This window comes from Staurois parvus, unplaced genomic scaffold (genome assembly GCF_062004578.1).
Source record: "Staurois parvus isolate SC_StPar_1 unplaced genomic scaffold, SC_StPar_1.0 ptg001026l, whole genome shotgun sequence".
NCBI classification, from domain to species: domain Eukaryota; kingdom Metazoa; phylum Chordata; class Amphibia; order Anura; family Ranidae; genus Staurois; species Staurois parvus.
The window spans coordinates 801303-825970 of NW_028318822.1; the positions used below are offsets into that span (position 1 = coordinate 801303).

Sequence of the window (24668 nt, forward strand, 5' to 3'; positions counted from 1 at the left end):
TTTCTTTAAATCTTTTAATGTTTTCAATTTCTGTCCATCCATAATATCCTTTAATTGAATGTCTTCCTTTTTAATCCATTTTCCCACACTCCCCTCCATACCTGGTGGAAAATACTCCATATTCCTTAGTGACATTAATTGTGAGTTAAAATCCCATTTCTTACACTTATGTAAATTATCCCAAACCTTCAAAACATTCAGTGTATACACACTCGTGGTGTCTTTTAAACCTCTATATTGTGCTGGTGCCCATATGTTTCTACTCAGGTCAACTCCACTCAGATCATTCTCTATCTTAACCCACCTTTTCCCCCTAATATTGTGTGTCCAATCATAAATTCTTGTTAGAACTACAGCATTATAGTATCTCCTAAAATCTGGCACTCCCAATCCCCCTCTCTCTTTACCTCTACTCATCAGATCATAGGATATTCTAGATTTTTTATTTTTCCATATAAATTTTGTTATCATCTTTTTAATTTCTTTAAAAAAGGCCTCTGGGAGTCTAATTGGGATCATCTGAAATTTATACAAGACTTTGGGTACAATTATCATTTTTATCAGATTTATACGTCCTAGCCAAGAGGGGATTCCTCCTCCCAGTTTCTTCAGTTCCTCCTTGATCTCATTTAGAAGAGCAATATAATTAAATTTATACAATTTTGTGTATGAAGCAGTAAGTTTAACCCCTAGATATTTTATCTCTCTATCTCTCCATATAAAAGGGAATTCTTTTTGTATCTTTTCTTTCTCACTATTTGGAAGATTTACATTTAAGATCTCAGTTTTTGTTGGGTTGATTTTTAAATTTGATATTTCCCCATACTCCTTTAAGCTTTTTATTAAATTCGGGAGTGTTATCCTAGGATTTCCCACATAAAACAACAGGTCGTCTGCAAAAGCTGCCACTTTATGTTCAGTTTCCCCTATTTGTATTCCCTTTATATCTACGTTCTTCCTAATTGTTTCCAGCAAGGGTTCCAATGATAACACATACAGCAATGGGGACAATGGACATCCCTGTCTTGTCCCGTTTGACATCCCAATAGGCTCAGACTTTTCACCATTAACCAAAATAACCGCGGAGGGCGCTTTGTACAACTTTCCTATCCACTCCCTCATTCTACCACCTACTCCCATGATCTCTAGGGTATCCATCATAAAGCTCCAGTTTACTCTATCGAAAGCCTTTTCAGCATCGATCGAGAGCACCACTACCGGGGTTTTCCCCTTCTTAGCTTTCTGGATCAACAACATAGTTCTGATTCCATTATCTCTACCCTCTCTCCCCGATACAAAACCAACCTGGTCTCCCTGGATCCATTCTGGCATTAAATCTTTCATCCTATTTGCTAAGACCTTTGCATATAACTTTGTATCTATATTTAGGAGTGCAATTGGCCTATAACTAGAACATTGAGTAGCGTCCTTCCCTTCCTTATGTATAAGTGTTACATGGGCTTGTAGGGATTCCTGTCTAATCTTCATTTCTCCCCCCAGGGCATTCATATACTCCTTCAATTTAGGTATTAACAGTTCACTATATTTTTTATAATACCTCACTGTATATCCGTCTGGGCCAGGGCTTTTCCCCACCTTAGTAATTTTTAATGCTATTTTTATTTCCTCCTGTGTGATTTCTAATTCCAGGGATTTCAATAGATCTTTATCTAACTTTGGTAGTCCTGCATTTTTTAAGTATGCCCTTCTTTATTTTCTATTCTCATTTTCACTATTATTTACTAAGTCCTGAGAATTAATATTATACAACTTACTATAATATTCCTTGAACACCTTCACGATCTCTTTAGTAGAGTGAGCCATTTTTCCCTTGGGATTTGTAACAAGGTCAAGTTGACACAAGACTAATCCCATAATGTAGGAGCCTCCAGGAGAATTAGCCAACAGGCACAAACAATTGGTGACTCAATTAACTCAATTACCAAAGGGAGAAAGACAGACAGCAAGAGTAAACAGATAACCCCTTAAAAAAAACAGATTACAGCAGGGGACTTCGGCATCAAGTTGTTCTGAGCTGATTATATTAACATCTGCTCTGAGTTTAGGGGGGGGGGTTGAAGCAGTCAATGCACAGAGACCCCAAATCTGTGTTTGGGTCCTCTAGTTCTCAGAGTTTGTGTTTTGAGGAGACAAGGACATGAATCTGAAAAACTACTCCAAAGGTCCCCCCAGGCACACACCTCCCAAAGACTAGAGCCCTTCAAATGCCAGGGCCCATGGTCAGTAGGAAACAGGCTAGCCTGCTGTCCCCACCAAATGCCCCTGTCCTGGCTGGGTTTGTCACAGAGGGGACAAGTAAGTGCAGGACACAAGTACAGAATGGACAGGGGATGCACCATCTTTAACACGTAGAAGCGATTTGGTGGCTGTAAAATCACTTATATGTTAGAGATTGAAGTCAACTGAGAAAAGATTATTCACATGACTACATTAATTTGTATACAACTCAATACTGCTGTGATGTAATATGCTGGCAGCACTAAAAGAGTTAAAGGTCAACTGTATATTAAGTGACGTTGCCCTTTAATAAACCCCCAACCCCCCCAACTTTAGTCTGTCTGGTAAAATACTAACCATCTTCTCTACTGCTGTTATCTCCACTGTGTAAATCTGTCCACCACTGCACAGTCTCTGCAGTAAAAACATCCTGGCCAGGTCTTCTTATTGCAAATGTACCTGTGGCCTCTTCAGTTCTGTGGATGAGCCATACTCATGGTGGCCTCCAGTCATTCAGTGGAGTACAGCTCATCCATAAGGATAAATAGAGCCATGACGTGCAAGAGGACCCATTCTTTGCCTCCATTTGTCTTAGTGGTCCTCCTCTTCTCCAGATCATCTTCTTCGGTTTTACCTTTCTACACTGACTTTCTCCACACTGAGTCCTTGTTCCCTCCACTGTTCCATCATGTGACTCATGGTCTCATGTTCTTGGCTGTGCTGAAAATAGGGATCATTTAACTTTATTTTACCCAGAATTCCCCCAGGTGTGTTTGTCTGCCAATGTTTGTGTGTTCATCCTTCCAGTCTACATCCATCAGTCAGTTTTAATATATTAAATGCCATATTAGTTCATGTAATCCGGTGTCTCTGTCCATCGGCCTGTGCAAGTTTTGTTGTATTATAAAGTATAACATACACCGTGAGATAAATGATCTGGATTGAGGGATACAGTTGTATTCCCATATGTAGCACAATTTTGAAGGAACCACTAAATTGATAAGTCCCCTCTGAAACTGGTTTATTTTCGAGGTTAGTTAATCTACTGCCTTGAACACTCAGACACACCCCTATTTAATAAGAGGAACTTCAAAATTAGATTGGTTGAGGAAAATGGAAAGATAGCACTGGACACGTAGGTTTTTACTGGCATTGTTATCTTAGGGTATTACCGTTGGTGTAAATTATCTGGTTCCAGGGCAACCACGTTCCTGCCAAATAAGCTGCTGATTTGGTCTGTGCTTTCAATTTGCACTGGAAACAATACCATTGCAGGTCCAGTTCATGTCTGGTTTGTTCACTTTGTTGCCAGTCAAGCCCTGATGAAGGGGGCCGTAGACCCCTGAAATGTGTTGGCTTTTTGAATTGTACCCCTGACCTGTAATGGCATAAAGTTGTATCTGGACCTCCTAGCAGTGGTGTGACACTTCAATTTCAACTCTTTTTACCAAAATTAATTGACACCATATATATTAGAAACAGTCAAATAAGGACAGGATAATGCAGAACTATGACCAAAAATAGTGATAAGCCCCACTCCTACACAGAAACCTTCTGAAGTTGTATGTGGAGAGTAACACCAGGGGATAACTGTGCCCAGATTTTTTCCATACAGCACTGACCAGCTTAAACTGTAACAGGGACACCAGGAATACAATAAGAGCAGCTTGACAAAGGATAGGATAAACACCCCAGAGCTACACTGCTGTTAGAATCCTGGAGTGACCTGGCTAGGCCCAGGCATGCCTGATGGACTTTACTAAGTAAGAGTTAAAGAAATCCTCAAGGGAAAAGAAAAAAAAATGGATGGTAAGATCTACGCAAAATTTCTGTGGGACAGAATGAGGTAGTTCAAAAAGAATCTCTGCTGGCTTTGTTGGGGCCCTTACAGTGGTGCACAATTGATAAAATTTGGTGGCTTCCGCCTTCTTTCAGTTTGGAACAACTATAGAGGAGGTATCTGATGAACTTAATCTGCAAACAATCTTAAACAGTGGTAGAAGTGCAACAAGTTCAGGGAGAAGTAAAAGTATTTCTGGGTGGATGAAGCAATCCTGGATGGATAATGTGGTAGTGCAAGCAGTAGGCTAAAAAGACTGGATAATTTCTAGGAAGTAAGAGGGTTAGGATGTGATGGGTCTACAGTTTTGATTTCTGTTGTACAGTGTATGCAATAGGTTGACAACCCTCTCACTAATACTGTGTCTCAACCGTAAATGCCGGTGACTGAGGGTACCCTCATGAGCCAATGCCATTAACTCCAGTGAACCTGTTTTGTATTGCATTAGATACCACAAGGAGAAAGGTGATCCAGATCTGTAATGCTGGAGATGCAGAAAGGACAATGGCAAACCCACTCTGTAAGGCTGGAATGCTGCTGGTTAGGCTGAGCTGGAGGGTGAGTGCTCGGAGAGCTCAGCACTCTAGCCTACGCATCTGCTTCCTTCCCCAGTCTAGTGCCAAGTGCCTTCAACCTTCTAGAGCACTTTGCCGAGGCTAGAAGTTAGAAGCTGAAGTTAGAAGCTAATTGGCTTCCATGCACAGCTGCTCCAGATTTTGCACTCTCCGGATTTAGTAACTCAACCCCACAGAGTCAATGGGGACATAGCAAACAGACATGCCAGGACTTCTTGTCTCATAAGAACAACGTTGTGAACTTCATTTTAGTGTCCCTTTTCTTAAAAGGTCCCTTATCCCTGCCCCTGCTTACACATAGATCTATATAATCACTAAACCTCTCCGTGTTCTGTGTGTCCTTTACACTGTTTGACCCACAATAGCAACAGGAAAGGCAAAGCTTGATTGGCTGATGAAGGATGTACAGAAAGCTCTACAGTCAGACACTTTGAAGGAGGTCCTTCTATTATCTAGAGCAGTGATCTCCAAACTTACTAAACAAAGGGCTGGTTTACTGTCCTTCAGACTTTGAGAGGGCCGGTAGTGGCCAGTGGGAGTAGAAAATGTCCAAGCATCAGTAAGAGTAAAAAAAAAATTACATAGTGCTTGTAGTCAGTGGAAGGTGGGGAATAGTGTCCACTCATTGGTATTAGTTGGAGGAACAGAGCCCCATCATTGGTATCAGTGGGAGGAATAGTGCCCCATCATTGGTATCAGAACAAGGAATAGTTCGGCATCATTGGTGTCAGTGGGAGGAATAGTGCCCCATCATTGGTGTCAGTGGGAGGAATAGTGCCCCATCATTGGTATCAGTGGGATGAATAGTGCCCCATCATTGGTATCAGAAGAAGGAATAGTACCCCATCCTTGGTATCAGTTGGAGGAATAGTGCCCCATCCTTGGTATTAGATGGAGGAACAGTGCCCCATCCTTGGTATCAGTTGGAGGAATAGTGCCCCATCCTTGGTATTAGATGGAGGAATAGTTCCCCATCCTTGCTATCAGTTGGAGGAATAGTGACCCATCCTTTGTATTAGATGGAGGAACAGTGCCCCATCCTTGGTATCAATTGGAGGAATAGTGCCCCATCCTTGGTATTAGTGGGAGGAATAGTGCCCCATCCTTGGTATCAGTTGGAGGAATAGTGCCCCATCATTGGTATCAGTGGGAGGAATAGTGCCCCATCATTGGTATCAGTGGGAGGAATGGTGCTTTACCCTTGGTATTAGTTGGAGGAACAGTGTCCCATCCTTGGTATTAGTTGGAGGAACAGTGTCCCATCCTTGGTATTAGTTGGAGGAACAGTGTCCCATCCTTGGTATTAGTTGGAGGAACAGTGTCCCATCCTTGGTATTAGTTGGATGAATAGTACCTAATTGTTTATATGAGTGGGAGGAATTGTGCCCCATCTTTGGTATCAGTGGGAGGAATAGTGCCCCATCATTGGTATCAGTGGGAGGAATGGTGCTTTACCCTTGGTATTAGTTGGAGGAACAGTGTCCCATCCTTGGTATTAGTTGGAGGAACAGTGTCCCATCCTTGGTATTAGTTGGAGGAACAGTGTCCCATCCTTGGTATTAGTTGGAGGAACAGTGTCCCATCCTTGGTATTAGTTGGATGAATAGTACCTAATTGTTTATATGAGTGGGAGGAATTGTGCCCCATCATTGGTATTAACTGGAGGAATAGTGTCCCATCCTTGGTATTAGTGGGAGGAACAGTGCCTAATTGTTTATATCAGTGGGAGGAATTGTGCCCCATCATTGCTGTCAGTGGAAGGAAAATGCCCCATAGTTGGTGCCAGTGGAAGAAATGGAGTCTCCTTGTTAGTGTCAGTGGGAGGAATAGTACCCCGGGGCCGTATAGAGGCAGGCAAAGGGCCATATTTGGCCCATGGGCCGCAGTTTGGAGACCACTGATCTAGAGCAAAGTATTTAGGCCTCTTGATAATAATAACAGTAGGAAAAATAAGCATTCAGATCCTCTTTATTTCACCGCAGAGAATAATGGGGAATAGTTTGAGACTGATCTGCTGAAATCTGGTGACCATTTACCTCTCTTCTAGGATCAGGGACAGTGACTTGTCAGATAAAACTAAAGGAGAACTTGAAAAGCTGGAATCTCTCCGACCACGACTGAAGGTCATCATTTAGTGACCCAAGAGGAAGAAGCTCTGCTACAGCTGTGGAAGGACCCAAGACATTGTTCTGGATGATAAGAAGGAGATTCAGAAATAAGAAATCCAACTCAAGCAGAGAATGAATCATTGCAGATGGATTAGCACACCCAGGAAAGGGTGGTGACAGGAAAGCCCAAACAAATGGGTTTCAGAAACAACAGGGGCAGCACAGTAGCTAAGTGGTTAGCACTTATGTCTTGAGGGTTAGGGACCTTAGATTATACGCCCCTTGAGGGTTAGGGACTGATGGGAATGTACAATATACAGCTGTGTTCAAAACAATAGCAGTGTGTTGAAAAAAGTGAATAAAGCTCAAATTCCTTCTAATAGCTTTTATTTCCATCCACACAAATGCATTGGGAACACGACACATTCTATTCCAAATCAAAACATGAAGAAAAATAGATCAAATTTGTGTTGTTCCTCTAAAAAAATTGAAGAAAAGTGAATATTAGACGGTTCAAAAAAATCGCAGTGTTTGTATTCTTCTTTACAAACTCAAACATTCACTATATAAACTGAGAAATGTTTGAAGATTTTGCTTTCCTTTGAATGACTTCATGAATATTTGGTTGTAGTCGCACTGTTTCTGAGAACTGCTGTACATCTGTGTTGCATGGAGTCAACCAACTTCTGGCCCCTGTGATCAGGTATTCCAGCCCAGGATGATTGGACTACATTCCACAGTTCTTCTCTATTTCTTGGTTTTGCCTCAGAAACGGCATTTTTGATGTCACCCCACAAGTTTTCTATTGGATTAAGATCCGGGGATTGGGCTGGCCACTCCATAACGCCAATCTTGTTGGTCTGGAACCAAGATGTTGCACGTTTACTGGTGTGTTTGGGGTCGTTGTCTTGTTGGAACACCCATTTCAAGGGCATTTCCTCTTCAGCATAAGGCAGCATGACCTCTTCAAGTATTCTGATGTATTCAAACTGATCCATGATCCCTGGTATGCGATAAATAGGCCCAACACCGTAGTATGAGAAACATCCCCATATCATGATGCTTGCACCACCATGCTTCACTGTCTTCACAGTGTACTGTGGCTTGAATTCAGTGTTTGGGGGTCGTCTGACAAACTGTCTCCGCCCACTAGACCCAAAAAGAACAATCTTACTTTCATCAGTCCACAAAATGTTGCGCCATTTCTCTTTAGGCCAGTCAATGTGCTCTTTGGCAGATTGTAACCTCTTCAGCACACGTCTTTTTTCCAACAGTGGGACTTTGCGGGGACTTCTTGCAGATAGCTTGGCTTCACATAGGCGTCTTCTAATTGTAACAGTCCTCACAGGGAATGTCACACCTTCTTTCATCTTCCTGGAGCTGATTGTTGGCTGAGTCCGCCCCATTTTGGCTATTGTTCTATCCATTCCAATGGTAGTTTTTCGCTTTCTTCCACGTCTTTCAGGTTTTGGTTGCCATTTTAAAGCATTTGCGATCATTTTAGCTGAGCAGCCGATCATTTTCTGCACTTCTTTATATGTTTTCCCCTCTCCAATCAACTTTTTAATCAAGGTGCGCTGTTCTTCTGAACAATGTCTGGAACGACCCATTTTCCTCAGAATTTCAGAGAGAAATGCACTGTAACCAGCATGTACAACATTTGCTGCCTTCCTTCCATAAATAAGGGCAATAATTGCCACCTGTTTTTCAAAGAATGAATGACCTCACTAATAGAACTCCACACTGCTATTATTTTGAACACGCCCCTTTCAATGAGTGATTCAATGACACAGAATCAGCAGCATGCATGTCATGACTGTTGGGTCTGTTGGATTTCTATTACTCTACTACACCTGCTAGTAAGTTATTTGCCATGTAGAGATATAATTTCTACCAAAAACAGTGATTGATCCAGTTAGTGATGTCTGACTGCTATTATTTTGAACATAACTGTATATGTAAAGCGCTGCGTAAATTGATGGCGCTATATAAGTACCTTTAATAAATTTTGACTGCTGATGTCAAATTGAAAATTGAGTGTCGTTATTGTACGTCCGAGGATGCAGGGAGAGTAGTACAATACATAATATTTGATTCAAATGTATTGCTCTGTATAAGTAAGGACTTCAAATAGCTTTTATATGTCCTTTAGTGGATGGGACATAGCTATGTAACTTTCTTTGAAGTTCCATCTGTGTCTCAGGTGGGATTTATTGAGATGGTAATGGACATTCACTCAGCCATGTTGCTTCCAGTAGTTACTGAAAGGAACAATACTTCAAAAGATCGAGAGCAATCTAGCTGGAGGCGTAAATAACATTCTAACACAAGAAATACAGAAGTAATAACAAAATATACATCCAACATACACTAGATTGCCAAGAGTATTGGGCCAGCCCTCCCAATCATGTGATTCAAGTGTTTCAATCTCCTCCATGGCCTCAGGTGTATGCAATCAAGCCCCTAGGCATGCAGACTGCTTCTACAAACATTGGTGAAAGAATGGGTCGCTCTCAGGAGCTCAGTGACTCCAAGCGTGGTCCCGTGATAGGTTGTCACCTGTGCAATAAGTCCATCCGTGACATTTCCTGGCTACTAAATATTCCACGCTCAACTGTTAGTGGGATTATAACAAAGTGGAAGCAACTGGGAACAACAGCAACTCAGCCACCAAGTGGTAGGCCACGTCACATGACAGAGCGGGGTCAGTGCATGCTGAAGTGCGCAGAAGTCGCCAACTGTCTGCAGAGTCAATAGCTAAAGACCTCCAAACTTGGTGTGGCCTTCAGATGAGCCCAACAACAGTGTGTAGAGAGCTTCATGGAATGGGTTTCCATGGCCGAGCAGCTGCATCCAAGCCTTACATCACCAAGTGCAATGCAAAGTGTTGGATGCCGTGATGTAAAGCATGCCGCCACTGGACTCTAGAGCAGTGGAGATGTGTTCTCTGGAGTGACCAATCACACTTCTCTGTCTGGCAATCCAATGGGCGAGTTTGGGTTTGGCGGTTGCCAGGAGAACGATACTTGCCTGACTGCATTGTGCCAAGTGTAAAGTTTGGTGGAGGGGGGATTATGGTGTGGGGTTGTTTTTCAGGGGTTGGGCGTGGCCCCCTAGTTCCAGTGAAGGGAACTCTTAAGGCGACATTTTGGACAATTTCATGCTCCCAACTTTGAGAAGAGTTTGGGGATGGCCCCTTCCTGTTCCAACATGACTGAGCACCAGTGCACAAAGCAAGGTCCATAAAGACATGGAGGAGCCAGTTTGGGGTGGAGGAACTTGACTGGCCTGCACAGAGTCCTGACCTCAACCCCATAGAACACCTTTGGGATGAATTAGTGTGGAGACTGTGAGCCAGGCCTCCTCCCCCGACATCAGTGCCTGACCTGACAAATGTGCTTCTGGAAGAATGGTCCAACCTTCCCATAGACACCCTCCTAAACCTTGTGGACGGCCTTCCCAGAAGAGTTGAAGCTGTTATAGCTGCAAAGGGGCGGGGCCAACTCAATATTGAACCCTACGGACTAAGACTGGGGGGCCATTAAAGGTCATGTGCGTGGAAAGGCAGGAGACCAATACTTTTGGCAATATAGTGTGTATATATATATATATATATATATTATATATGTTTTTCTTTGTCCTTAGCTCAGCTATTTGTGTTTGTAGCAGCAACAAATCAGTTTATATAAATAGGAAAGCCCTCTGTGCTCATCTCTAGTCGGTCAGTTGGGTCTCCTCTATGGTCTTCAGATGGTCAGTCCGTAATCTGCATTCATCTGAAGTTTTCTTCCACTGCTCCGTCCGTAAAATTCAGTTGTCCCGATCCTGAATAAGGAAAAATGATGTTAGCAGAATATAAGTACAGGCAGTGCCAGGACAGGGTCCTCGAAAAGAAAAAAATTCAAACGTATACCCCTCCCCCCCAGTGTTAGGCCCACTTCCGACCTGTATGTTCTATTGTGTTATCATACACACATTAACATGCATTTTTTTGTATGTGCGTTCTATGACCTCCCCAAATGCATTGGTTCTGATCCTCTAGCACCCAAGATCCAAGTCTTAAGTGCTAGAGGACTTCATCCCGGCACAGCCTGTAATTACTTGTTAAAGTGTTATTGAACCAAAATCAATATAAATGGTCAATACATGCTATATTACATTGTGTGCATACTCATTTTGCCGCTAGAGCATGTGTTTTCTGTAGATTACAAAAAAAACTGGTTGATCCTGCTGTTCACAGCAGGATGTATTATACATGGATATGTATGTATTATACATGGAGATCATATCCCCTCCTAATTATTATACATGGAGATCATATCCCCCCTTATGTATTATACATGGAGATCATATCCCCTCCTAATTATTATACATGGAGATCATATCCCCCTTATGTATTATACATGGAGATCATATCCCCCCTTATGTATTATACATGGAGATCATATCCCCCCTTATGTATTATACATGGAGATCATATCCCCCCTTATGTATTATACATGGAGATCATATCCCCCTTATGTATTATACATGGAGATCATATCCCCCCTTATGTATTATACATGGAGATCATATCCCCCTTATGTATAATACATGGAGATCATATCCCCCCTTATGTATTATACATGGAGATCATATCCCCTCTTAATTATTATACATGGAGATCATATCCCCCCTTATGTATTATACATGGAGATCATATCCCCCCCTTATGTATTATACATGGAGATCATATCCCCCTTATGTATAATACATGGAGATCATATCCCCCCTTATGTATTATACATGGAGATCATATCCCCTCCTAATTATTATACATGGAGATCATATCCCCCCTTATGTATTATACATGGAGATCATATCCCCCTTATGTATTATACATGGAGATCATATCCCCTCTTAATTATTATACATGGAGATCATATCCCCCTTATGTATTATACATGGAGATCATATCCCCCCTTATGTATTATACATGGAGATCATATCCCCCCTTATGTATTATACATGGAGATCATATCCCCCTTATGTATTATACATGGAGATCATATCCCCCCTTATGTATTATACATGGAGATCATATCCTCCTTATGTATTATACATGGAGATCATATCCCCTCTTAATTATTATACATGGAGATCATATCCCCCCTTATGTATTATACATGGAGATCATATCCCCCCCTTATGTATTATACATGGAGATCATATCCCCCTTATGTATAATACATGGAGATCATATCCCCCCTTATGTATTATACATGGAGATCATATCCCCTCCTAATTATTATACATGGAGATCATATCCCCCCTTATGTATTATGCATGGAGATCATATCCCCCCTTATGTATTATACATGGAGATCATATCCTCCCTTATGTATTATACATGGAGATCATATCCCCCTTATGTATTATACATGGAGATCATATCCCCTCTTAATTATTATACATGGAGATCATATCCCCCCTTATGTATTATACATGGAGATCATATCCCCTTTATGTATTATACATGGAGATCATATCCCCCCTTATGTATTATACATGGAGATCATATCCCTCCTTATGTATTATACATGGAGATCATACCCCCCTTATGTATTATACATGGAGATCATATCCCCCCTTATGTATTATACATGGAGATCATATCCCCCTTATGTATTATACATGGAGATCATATCCCCCCTTATGTATTATACATGGAGATCATATCCCTCCTTATGTATTATACATGGAGATCATACCCCCCTTATGTATTATACATGGTGATCATATCCCCCCTTATGTATTATACATGGAGATCATACCCCCCTTATGTATTATACATGGAGATCATATCCCCCTTATGTATTATACATGGAGATCATATACCCCTTATGTATTATACATGGAGATCATATCCCCCTTATGTATTATACATGGAGAGCATATCCCCCCTTATGTATTATACATGGAGATCATATCCCCCCTTATGTATTATACATGGAGATCATATCCCCCCTTATGTATTATACATGGAGATCATATCCCCCTTATGTATTATACATGGTGATCATATCCCCCCTTATGTATTATACATGGAGATCATACCCCCCTTATGTATTATACATGGAGATCATATCCCCCCTTATGTATTATACATGGAGATCATATCCCCCCTTATGTATTATACATGGAGATCATATCCCCCTTATGTATTATACATGGAGATCACATCCCCCCTTATGTATTATACATAGAGATCATATCCCCCTTATGTATTATACATGGAGAGCATATCCCCTTGGCTCTGTTGTGGGGCCTGTTGTGTACTGCTGAACTTTTGTTACAATATACTACTGTTACTGCACTTGGACTCTGTGCCTTCTGCCCACCGCACCACGCTGCACACACTGCACCTACCCACAAGTGGACCATGTCTGTGTAGTCTCCATTGGAAGCCCATGTGACAGGGTGACAATGCAAGAGGACAACTGGGAGACAAGGATAGAGCGTAGTCACCTTTTAACAGGAAGTGGATGAACAAGAACCTTCATGGCAGGATCTCCAGTGATTGTTTTAATGAAATCTGCTGACTTTAAATATTAAACCTGACTCTTGAAATGTCTTTAACATGATAAAGCTAATATGTCATTTTGGGGCAGGGATGTCAAACTCAGTTGTATCGCGGACCGCATGGGCATTCTGGTTGTCCTCAAAGAGCCGGTTGTATCTGTAGGCTCCATGATTATACTTCAAAATTTAATTTGCTTTTAACATTTGATTTTAAAGTGAATGTAATTTCCCAAAAGAAAACCTCATGCACTATTTAAAAATTCTTTCCTTTGGGAAAAATTTTCTATCCTGCTTCTTCGAATTTTCACATCACTCTGGTTGAAAACAAACATCCCACTGAGGATTAGGAAATTGAACGAATGTTCTTAAAAGGAAACATTTTTAGCAAAATTCTACTAGCGTGGTCAGCTTTTAAAGCAAGCGTCTAAGAATTTTTAAAATGTTTTTCCCTTTTTATTTTTTCCTAATTTAATATATTAAAAACAATAGCAATGGCAATATCATGATCCAACCAGTGCCGTCATTTTACCCCAAAAAGTTTCACTTGGGCGAAATCGGATTGAGTGATCCTGTGCTTCACTGCACAGTTTTGAAGACACGCAGCCTAAAAGCAGATACCACAAGTAGCTTCCTATTCATTTTATTACCCAATAAGAAAGCCTCTATTGTCCACCTCTCTGATTTAGTTTAAGTTTGCTACTGGTGCCTGACTTCCTCGTGACCAGCTAATATTCCCAGTGTCCAATGGCTTTTGCGGCCAATAAAGGTCTTTCAATGGACTGTTGAAGGGCCTTTGGTGGGATTTGGCATCAAGTCAGGAAATGTAATTTACAGTGCCTTGAAAAAGTCTTCACACCCCTTGAAATGTCCCCCATGTTGTCATCTTACAATGTATTCCCCCTTTAAATGTTCCCCATGTTGTCATGTTACAATGTATTCCCCCTTGAAATGTTCCCCATGTTGTCATGTTACAATGTATTCCCCCTTGAAATGTCCCCCATGTTGTCATGTTACAATGTATTTTAATGGGATTGGATGTGATAGATCAACACAAAGTGGCACATAATTGTGAAGTGGAAAGAAAATGAGAAATGGTTTCCAACATTTGTGTCCAATAGATCTATGAAAAGTGTGGTGACATTTGTATTCATCCCCCCAGGAGTCAATACTTTGTAGGACCCCTTTGGCTGCAATTCCAGCTGCAAGTCTTTTTGGGGATGTCTCTTTGCACATCTAGAGGGACATTTCTGCCCATTCTACTTTGCAGAATCGCACAAGCTCTGTCAGATTGGATGGAGGGCATCTGTGAACAGCAATTTTCAAGTCTGGCCACAGATTCTGCATTGGATTTCGGTCTGAACTGTGACTGGGCCATTCTAACACATGAAGATTCCTCGATCTGAACCATTCCATTGTAGCTCTGGCTGGATGTTTCAAGTCGTTGTCCTGCTGGAAGAGGAACCTAAGCCCTGGTCTCAAGTCTTTTGCAGACTCTTAACAGGTTTTCTTCTAAGATTGCCCTGTATTTGGCTCCATCCATCTTCCTGTCAACTCTGACCAGTTTCCCTGTCCCTGCTGAAGAAAAGCATCCCCACCACATGATGCTGCCACCACCATGTTTCACGGTGGGGATGGTGTGTTCAGGGTGATGTGCAGTGTTAGTTTTCACCCATACATAGGGTTTTGCTTTTAGGCCAAAAAGTTGAATTTTGGTCTCATCTGACCAGAGCCCCTTCTTCTACATGTTTGCTGTGTCCCCCACATGGCTTCTCACAAACTGCAAATGGGACTTCTTATGGATTTCTTTCAACATTGGCCTTCTTCTTGCCACTCTTCCATAAATGCCAGATTTGTGGAGTGCAGGACTAATAGTTGTCCTGTGGACAGATTCCTCCACCTGAGGCATGGATCTCTGCAGCTCCTGCAGAGTTCCCATAGGCCTCTTGGCTGCTTCTCAGATGAATGCTCTCCTTGTTTGGCCTGTCAGTTTAGGTGGTCGGCCATGTCTTGGTAGGTTCACAGTTGTGCCATACTCTTCCCATTTTCGGATGATGGATTGAACAGTGCTCCGTGAGATGGTCAAAGCTTGGAAGATTTTTTTTATAATCTAATCTTGGTTTAAACTTCTCCACAACTTTATCCCTGACCTGGCTGGTGTGTTCCTTGGCCTTCGTGATGCTGTTTGTTCACTAATGTTCTCTAACAAACCTCTGAGGGCTTCACAGAACAGCTGTATTTATACTGAGATCACATGACACACAGGGGAACTCTATCTACTAATCAGGTGACCTCTGAAGGCAATTGGTTCCACTAGATTTTAGTTAGGGGTATCAGAGTAAAGGGGGCTGAATACAAATGCACACCACACTTTTCAGGTATTTATTTGTTAAAAAAATGTTGAAAACCATTTCTCATTTTCCTTCCACTTCACAATTATAGGCCACTTTGTGTCGGTCTATCACATGAAAACCCAATAAAATACATTGTAACATGACAACACGGGGAACATTTCAAGGGGTGTGAAGACTTTTTCAAGGCACTGTACAAAGTGAAACTAAATCAGAGAAGTGCACAGTAGAGGCCATTCTAACTGATGAAGGCAGAAATGGCTATTTTGTGCAGGACATTTACTTTTCAAAGTTTAAAATTTAGTAAGGTCCACTTTAAGGATTGTAGGGATACTTACAACAAGGGTGTTATCCTGCAATCGGCAATGGCAGTTAGTAGTTCCTCAAAGTGAGGTCCAGCCATGTTGTTCCTGGAAAGGTCTAGCTCCTGCAGAGTCTGATTCCCTCTTACTGCTTCGGCCAACAATGAACAGGAATTGTACGACAGCACGTTTTTCCTGAGACTGGAGCAGAAACATTAAAAAATGTGAGTTATTATAATTGCAAGGGGGTCACTATGTAATATTTCAGTATTTTACATTTCCTGTATTTCCAACACGTCCAACGACCACAATAAAAATCACATGGATGTTGTAGCATTACCCAATGTACTAAAATAAATAATTTTTATTGTAGTGTCATTCTGTGGCAGAGATTTCCCCATATCTCCTGTCTCTTTGACAACACGGGTCATCGACGGCAATAACATATCTCATTTAGGGACATTTTTGGAAAAATTCCAAGTTGGGAATATTCTAAGTCTTTCAAAAAATGTCCCTATGTTTATATCTAAATGTGAAGTCTGGCCCTTCAATAAATCTGACAGACCCACATGGCAGAAAAATATATTTTAAAAATATTCTTCCCAAATATATTGACATATATTTGAAATGCTACAATTTTGGCCGTATTCAATATATTAAAAAAAAAATTATATATATATATTTGAAGTCTGGCCCTTCAAAATATCTGACAGACCCACATGGAAGAAAAATTTATTTTAAATATATTTGAAAAACATTTTTCCCAAATACAGGTGAAACTCGAAAAATTAGAATATGGTGCAAAAATTCATTTATTTCAGTGCAGCAACTTAAAAGGTGAAACTAATATATGAGATAGACTCATTACATGCAAAGCAAGATAGTTCAAGCCGTGATTTGTCATCATTGTGATGATTATGGCTTACAGCTCATGAAAACCCCAAATCCACAATCTCAGAAAATGAGAATATTCCATGCAATCAATAAAACAAGGATTGTACACAGTACAATATCGGACCTCTGAAAAGTAGAAGCATGCATATGTACTCAATACTTGGTTTGGGCCCCTTTTGCAGCAATTACTGCCTCAATGCGGCGTGGCATGGAAGCGATCAGCCTGTGGCACTGCTGAGGTGTTATGGAAGACCAGGATGCTTCAATAGCGGCCTTCAGCTCTTCTGCATTGTTCGGTCTCATGTCTCTCATCTTTCTCTTGACAATGCCCCATAGATTCTCTATGGGGTTCAGGTCAGGCGAGTTTGCTGGCCAATCAAGCACAGTAATCCCACGGTCATTGAACCAGGTTTTGGTGCTTTTGGCAGTGTGGGCAGGTGCCAAGTCCTGCTGGAAAATGAAGTCACCATCCCCATAAAGCTGGTCTGCGGAAGGAAGCATGAAGTGCTCCAAAATCTCCTGGTAGACGGCTGCGTTGACCCTGGACTTAATGAAGCACAGTGGACCAACACCAGCAGATGACATGGCTCCCCAAATCAACACAGACTGTGGAAACTTCACACTGGACTTCAAGCATCTTGCAGTGTGTGCCTCTCCATTCTTCCTCCATACTCGGGGTCCTTGGGCCTCTCCATTCTTCCTCCATACTCGGGGTCCTTGGGCCTCTCCATTCTTCCTCCATACTCGGGCTCCTTGGGCCTCTCCATTCTTCCTCCATACTCGGGGTCCTTGGGCCTCTCCATTCTTCCTCCATACTCGGGGTCCTTGTGCCTCTCCATTCTTCCTCCATACTCGGGGTCCTTGTGCTTCTCCATTCTTCCTCCATACTCGGGGTCCTTGGGCCTCTCCATTCTTCCTCCATACTCGGGGTCCTTGGGCCGGGCCTCTCCATTCTTCCTCCATACTCGGGGTCCTTGGTTTCCAAATGAGATGCAAAAGTTGCTCACATCAGAAAAGAGGACTTTGGACCACTGAGCAGCAGATCAGGTCTGTTTTTCTTTAGTCCAGGTAAGACGCTTCTGACGTTTGTTGTTCAGGAGCGGCTTGACAAGAGGAATACAACATTTGAAGCCCATGTCCAGGATCCGTCTGTGTGTGGTGGCTCTTGATGCACTGACTCCAGCCTCAGTCCACTCCTTGTGAAAGTCCCCAACACTTTTGAATGGCCTTTTCCTGACAATCCTCTCCAGGCTGCGGTCATCTCTGCTGCTTGTGCACCTTTTTCTTCCACACTTTTCCCTTCCACATAACTATTAATGGGCTTTGATACAGCACTTTGGGAACATCCAACTTCTTTTGCAATTACCTTTTGAGGCTTTCCCTCCTTATGGAGGGTGTCAATGATGGTGTCAGGTCAGCAGTCTTTCCCATGATTGTGATTCCTACTGAACCAGACTGAGAGACCATTTAAAGGCTCAGGAACCCTTTGCAGGTGTTATGGCTTAATTATCTGATTAGAGTGGGACACTTTGAGCCGAGAATATTGCAGCTTTTCACAATATTCTCATTTTCTGAGATTGTGGATTTGGGGTTTTCATGAGCTGTAAGCCATAATCATCACAATGATGACAAATCACGGCTTGAACTATCTTGCTTTGTATGTAATGAGTCTATCTCATATATTAGTTTCAGCTTTTAAGTTGCTGCACTGAAATAAATGAACTTTTGCACCATAGTCTAATTTTTCGAGTTTCACCTGTATATAGACATATATTTCCCATACTAAAATTTTGGCCATATTCAATATATATAAAAAAAGGCAAGAATGATGGCAGAGCGCCCCCTACTGGACACTGGCAAGAACAGATACTACACTTGATCTCAACCAAAGTGCGATATAGTTATACTTTAAGGACGATAAAAACGTACCTCAGTTTTTGGATCTTGCAGTCAGGGTTCAGTAGTATACCATGTATGACCTTCATGTCGTCATCCTTCAGGTCGTTGTTAGAGAGCCTGCATGGAATAAGTACAACTATTGAAAGTTTGTAAATTCTGGATCACATTCACAGCAGAATTTAAAATCTGTTGGCTACATAATCAGCAGTTGTCACTGTTCAAATTGGCTTTGATGAAATGGAAGATTCATTTGATTTTGTGCTCCATACAGAATATGACCCACATGGAAGAAAAATATATTTGAAATATATTTAAAAAATATTCTTCTCAAATATATTGACATGTATTTAAAATACTACAATTTTGGCCATATTCAATATATTTCAGTACATATATCTATCTATCCATTCAGTTGTATCTGACCCTTGGCAATTGCATGGACTGTCACTTGTAAGCAACTTTTTCCATGAATTCTCTTAGCAATTATTTTACAGGGTAGGTTGCCAGGTCTTTCCCCAACCCCTACAATGCAGGAGATCCCACATAGCCATGGATGAAACTAGAACAATTTAGACAGGAGCCAATTCACCTACCAGCATGTCTTTGGAGTGTGAGAGGAAACTGGAGTACCTGGAGGAAACCCACACAGGTATAGGGAGAACATGCAAACTCCATGCAGGAGGTGCCATGGTTGGGAATCAAACCCATGACCCAATTACTGCAAGGCAGAAGTGCTAACCACTAAGCCACTGTGCCACCCCCATTTCTATATATCTATATATATATACTGCATATTGAAATGCGTTTTTTATATATTATAGAATATATGAAAACTATTTTTAAAAATATATATATTTTTAAATATATTCTTAAGATTTTTTTAACATACAAAAAAGAGTCATTTTAACACATATTTCTATATATATACACATGTATTTTTAAAAATTATTCTCATATATTTTGTAATAAAAACGCATTTCAACATACAGTGTATATATATATATATTTATTTATTTATTGAAATATATTTTGAAATAGTGGAAAAAGTGATACTAAAGTCTTGTTTTTTATTTTTTTAAATAATGAACATGTCTATACTTGCCTGCTGTGTTTGGTTTGGAACAGAGCAGCCCGGATCCTCCTCTTCTCAGGTACCCCGAGAGCGCTCCTGGCCCCTCCCTCCTGTTGAGTGTCCCCATAGCAAGTAGCATCCATTCACACACAGAGCCACAGCTCAGCCCCACCTCTCCTGATTGGCTTTTCTGGCTGTGATTGACAGCAGAGGGAGCCAATTGCTGCTGCCTCAGCCAATCAAGAGTGAGAGTCCCCACATGGAAGGGATGGGAATATCTAATGTAAGGTGGCACTCTGATGCTGTCACTAATGTAAGGAGGCACTCTGATGCTGACACTAATGCAAGGAGGCACTCTGATGGGGATCTGAGGTAAGGGGGCACTCTGATGTGGGACCCTGATGTAAGGGGGGACTCTGATGAGAACATCTGATGTAAAGGTGAACTCTGATGGGGGACTCTGATGTAAGGGAGCACTCGGATAGGGACCCTAATGTAATGGAGGACTCTGATGAGAACATCTGATATAAGGGGGCACTCTGATGGGGGTCCCTGATGTAAGGGAGAACTCTGATAGGAACCTTGATGTAAGGGGGCAAGCTGACAGGAATCTGATGTAAGGGGGTACTCTGATGGGAAGCCTGAGGTAAGGGGGCACTCTGATTGGGGACCCTGTTGTAATGGAGTACTCTGATGGGGACCCTGATGTAAGGGGGCAAGCTGATGGGGACCCTGATGTAAGGGGGCAAGCTGACGGGGACGTGATGTAAAGAGGGACTATGATGAGGACTCCTGATGTAAGGGGGCACTCTGATAAGAGTTCTTGATGCAAGGGAGCACTCTGATGGGGGGATCCTGATGTAAGGGAGCACTCTGATGGGGACCTTGATGTAAGGGGGCACTCTGATGGAGACCCTGATGTAAGGGGGCAAGTTGACAGGAATCTGATGTAAGGGGGTACTCTGATGGGAAGCCTGAGGTAAGGGAGCACTCTGATTGGGGACCCTGATGTAAGGGGGTACTCTGATGGGGACCTTGATGTAAGGGGTACTCTGATGGGGACCCTGATGTAATGGAGCACTCTGATGGGGACCCTGATATAATGGAGCACTCTGATGGGGACCCTGATGTAAGGGGGTACTCTGATGGGGACCCTGATGTAAGGGGGCACTCTGATAGGGACCCTGATGTAATGGAGCACTCTGATGGGGACCCTGATGTAAGGGGGCTCTCTGATGGGGACCCGGATGTAAGGGGGCAAGCTGATGGGGACCTGGATGTAAGGGGGCAAGCTGATGGGAACCTGATGTAAGGGGGCACTCTGATAGGGATCCTGATGTAATGGAGCACTCTGATGGGGGATCTTGATGTAAGGGAGCACTCTGATGGGGACCTTGATGTAAGGGGGCAAGCTGATGGGGACCTGAAGTAAAGTGGGACTATGATGAGGACTCCTGATGTAAGGGGGCACTCTGATGGGGGATCCTGATGTAAGGGAGCACTCTGATGGGGACCCTGATGTAAGGAGGCACTCTGATGGGGACCCTGATGTAAGGGGAAAGCTGATAGGGACCTGATATAAAGGGGGACTTTGATGAGGACTCCTGATGTAAGGAGGCACCCTGATAGGGACATCTGATATAAGGAGGCACAGGTTCTCTATAAAAATCACAGAGCGACACAGGACCGGACCGGAGTGTTCCCAGAGAAGACCGCACAGGCTGTGTTGGGTGAGAAGTGAGCATTAGAAGAGTAGTCTGTACATGGAGTGACCGGTGAGATAATGAGCAGATCCACGTCCATATGATCCTCCCCATGACCTGTGTATGGGGGGTGCAGAGCGATGGCTGCCAGTCAGCAGGAGGCAATTCTTGCTTCTCCTTGTTTGCTGACAACCCACTCTATATCAGTGCCCTGAGGAATATCTACCAAAATAACAAACAGTTTTGAAAATTCTGTTTACGGGGAGCAACAGTTTTAATGCTTTAAGGGCAACATTAAAATGTAGAATTCTTTTACCCCCTTCCTATCCAGGCCAATTTTCAGCTTTCAGCGCTATCACACTTTGAATGACAATTGCGCGGTCATGCAACACTGTACCCATATGAATGTTTTAGCATTTTTTTGAGACAGATAAAACTTTATTTTGGTGGTATTTATTCACCACTTTTATTTTTTTTTTCTATATAAATGAAAAAGTCCAAACAGTTTGAAAAAAAGTGTTTTTCTTGTAAAATTTTGCAAATAAATAATCTTTCTTCATAAATCTCGGCCAAAATTTGTAATCTTTTTTGTTTACAAACGATTTTATTGTACATGAGTAGACAGTAAAACAACAGCACACTTTAAAAGTGATATTGTCAGCAAAAACAAGGCACTTTTGAAAAGTACAATACATAAAAGTATATTAACATAACAAAGAAGATAAGAAAAAAAGAGGAAGTTACAAGTGCATGAAGTACGTAAACGACAAAGTAGGTTAGGTGATACACTTGTCAATAGTACATGCCAGCCAACTTTTACTGGGGATGTTATTAAGCATGTAATAAGTGTCTGCAATCTCTCCATGACTCCCATTTTTTATCGTATAAGTGCATCTTATCCAGTAGGGTATAATGAATGCGTTCCATAAGCATTACAGTGTCAATTCTGTGCAAAACGGAGTCCAAGGGTACAACCTTGGACCTCCAATGTAGGGCAATAGACCATAAAGTGGCAATACATAATGTGTGTATCAATCTCAGATTGGCATCAGAGACCCCTGGGATATGGGCCCCCAATAAACAGGTCTGCATGGACAATCGTATTGGGGTACCCGACAATGAGGCAGCGACCTCAGAAATCCTACGCCAGATCAAAGATATGGTCGGGCAATCCCAAAATATATGAACCAAAGTACCTGTGCAGTCACAGCCCCGAAAACATAGAGGGGACGTTTGTGGAAACAGTACATGCAGTCTTGACGGAGTATAATACCATCTGGTTAGAATTTTAAGGCCGTCTCACGAACCGAAAGAGATCTAGAGCTCTTGCATATATTATCCACCATGGAATCCCAATCCTCATCTGAAAAAGTGATGCCACAATCCTCCTCCCATTTTCGTCTGTACAAAGGGGGAGCATGAAAAAGACAAATCAAAAATTGGTGATAAAGATTTGAGATAAGACCCCTACCCCTGGGAGAGTCACGGCTGATACGTTCAAAAAAGGAAATTGGAGAGGATGGGGTAAGGCCAAAGTGAGTCTTAAAAAAGTGCCTAATCTGTCTATAACGAAGGTACTCATGAAGAGGAACATCAAATAACACGCGCAGCATATCAAAGGTAATATAAGATCCTCCTCTTTGGAAATCAGATAATCTGATAAAAGATCGATCATACCACCAACGAAACATATGAGGGGAAGAAAAGGCTACAACAAAAGTAGGATCACCAAAAAATGACACACCTGGGGGAATAGGAGAGACTAAACTCAATTTAGATTTGTGTTTGGACCACAGCGTCAGTGAGTGGGTCACTATGGAGTTATGAAAAACAGTCGATCGGGGGGAGATGTTAGACCATAAAATCCCGGTAAATAAAAAGGACGTATCGACTGAGACTCAAACTTGATCCACGGGATTTGAGAGTTAATAGTAGCCCATTGTGACAATTGCGCAAAACGAGCCGAGAGAAAATATAGCCAAAAGTTAGGAAGACCGAGACCTCCCGACTGTTGTGAGCAATACAAAATGGATGAGGCAAAACGTGGATGCTTATTTCCCCAAATAAAATTATTAATAGTCCGCTGAAAGTGATCCAAAAACATTTTTGAGACCGGAGCTGGAAGTGCTCTAAAAAGATACAACAATTTGGGCAAAATATTCATTTTAACCGCCGTGACTCTACCCAGAAAGGAGATATGATAACCGTGCCAGATCTTCAGTAGAGTAGAGAGACGTGACACACATGGTGGATAATTAGCTGCAAATATATCCGAGTATCTGGGAGTGAGGTTAATCCCCAGATAGGATATCCGGTCCTTGACCCAGCGAAATGGGAAAGAACTACGGAGAGATGCACTTAGGGAGTCAGGAACATTAACAGGCATGACCACAGATTTGGTAAAATTAAAGGTGAGACCTGACACTTTGGCAAAATCGTTCAATACAGCACACAAGTTAGGTAAAGAAGTCAACGGGTTAGTAATAAAAAGCATAACATCATCAGCATACATGCTCAGCTTAAAATGTGAAACTAATAATGAATAGCCAGAAATATCCGAATGTGATTTAATCGCCAATGCCAAAGGTTCCAACACCAGCGCAAATAAAAGGGGTGAAAGAGGACAGCCCTGGCGGGTACCTCTACCCAATGTAAAGAAGTCAGAGTTACAGCCAGGAAGCCTAATTCTTGTTTTAGGAGAGTCATACAGGGCATGTATGCCTGCCAAAAACCCCAAAATTTGTAATCTTTTTAGTAAAAAAGAATGTTCCAGCCGTCATCACCTCACTGCTGCTCTACACAGAGTCCTGGAACCTGCAGGATGAGGACACAATGGGACAGGAGCCAAAATCTGGGGACTGTTCTGCAGCATCCATAACAACAATGACAAGGCCGTGTTCACCCTATGACACTACAAGATGTTTCTCAGAGCTGCAAGTCCTCCGAGCTCCACAAGGTGGGGATCTCACTTATATCCAGACAGGACATCTCTATGGTATGCAGACAGGAAATTATTTCAGGTACAGATAGGAAATGATGTCAGGTACAGACAGGCAGTGTTGTCAGGTACAGACAGGAAGTGATGTCAGGTACAGACAGGAAGTGATTTCAGGTACAGACAGGAAGTT

General features: G+C 42.0%; 2 protein-coding genes across 2 annotated transcripts in view; one reads left to right on the forward strand and one right to left on the reverse strand.

Annotated features, from left to right (window-relative positions):
* The window catches only part of LOC149441097 (NACHT, LRR and PYD domains-containing protein 3-like), a 66800-nt gene extending 58006 nt beyond the window's left edge, over nt 1-8794 (forward strand). Inside the window, exon 12 of the mRNA XM_089657731.1 lies at nt 6701-8794. Coding sequence (XP_089513857.1) covers nt 6701-6788 — 88 coding nt within the window. The 3' untranslated portion in view covers nt 6789-8794. The remainder of the gene's footprint in view (nt 1-6700) is intronic.
* On the reverse strand, nt 8532-24449 carry LOC149441098 (ribonuclease inhibitor-like). Its single transcript, XM_089657732.1, has 4 exons — nt 24324-24449; nt 18796-18882; nt 16009-16173; nt 8532-10586 (listed from the first exon to the last, which is right to left on the reverse strand). The coding sequence occupies exons 1-4, from the start codon at nt 24410-24412 to the stop codon at nt 10508-10510; spliced, it is 420 nt and encodes a 139-aa protein (XP_089513858.1). The 5' UTR covers nt 24413-24449; the 3' UTR covers nt 8532-10507.
* Between the last annotated feature and the right edge of the window lie 219 nt (nt 24450-24668).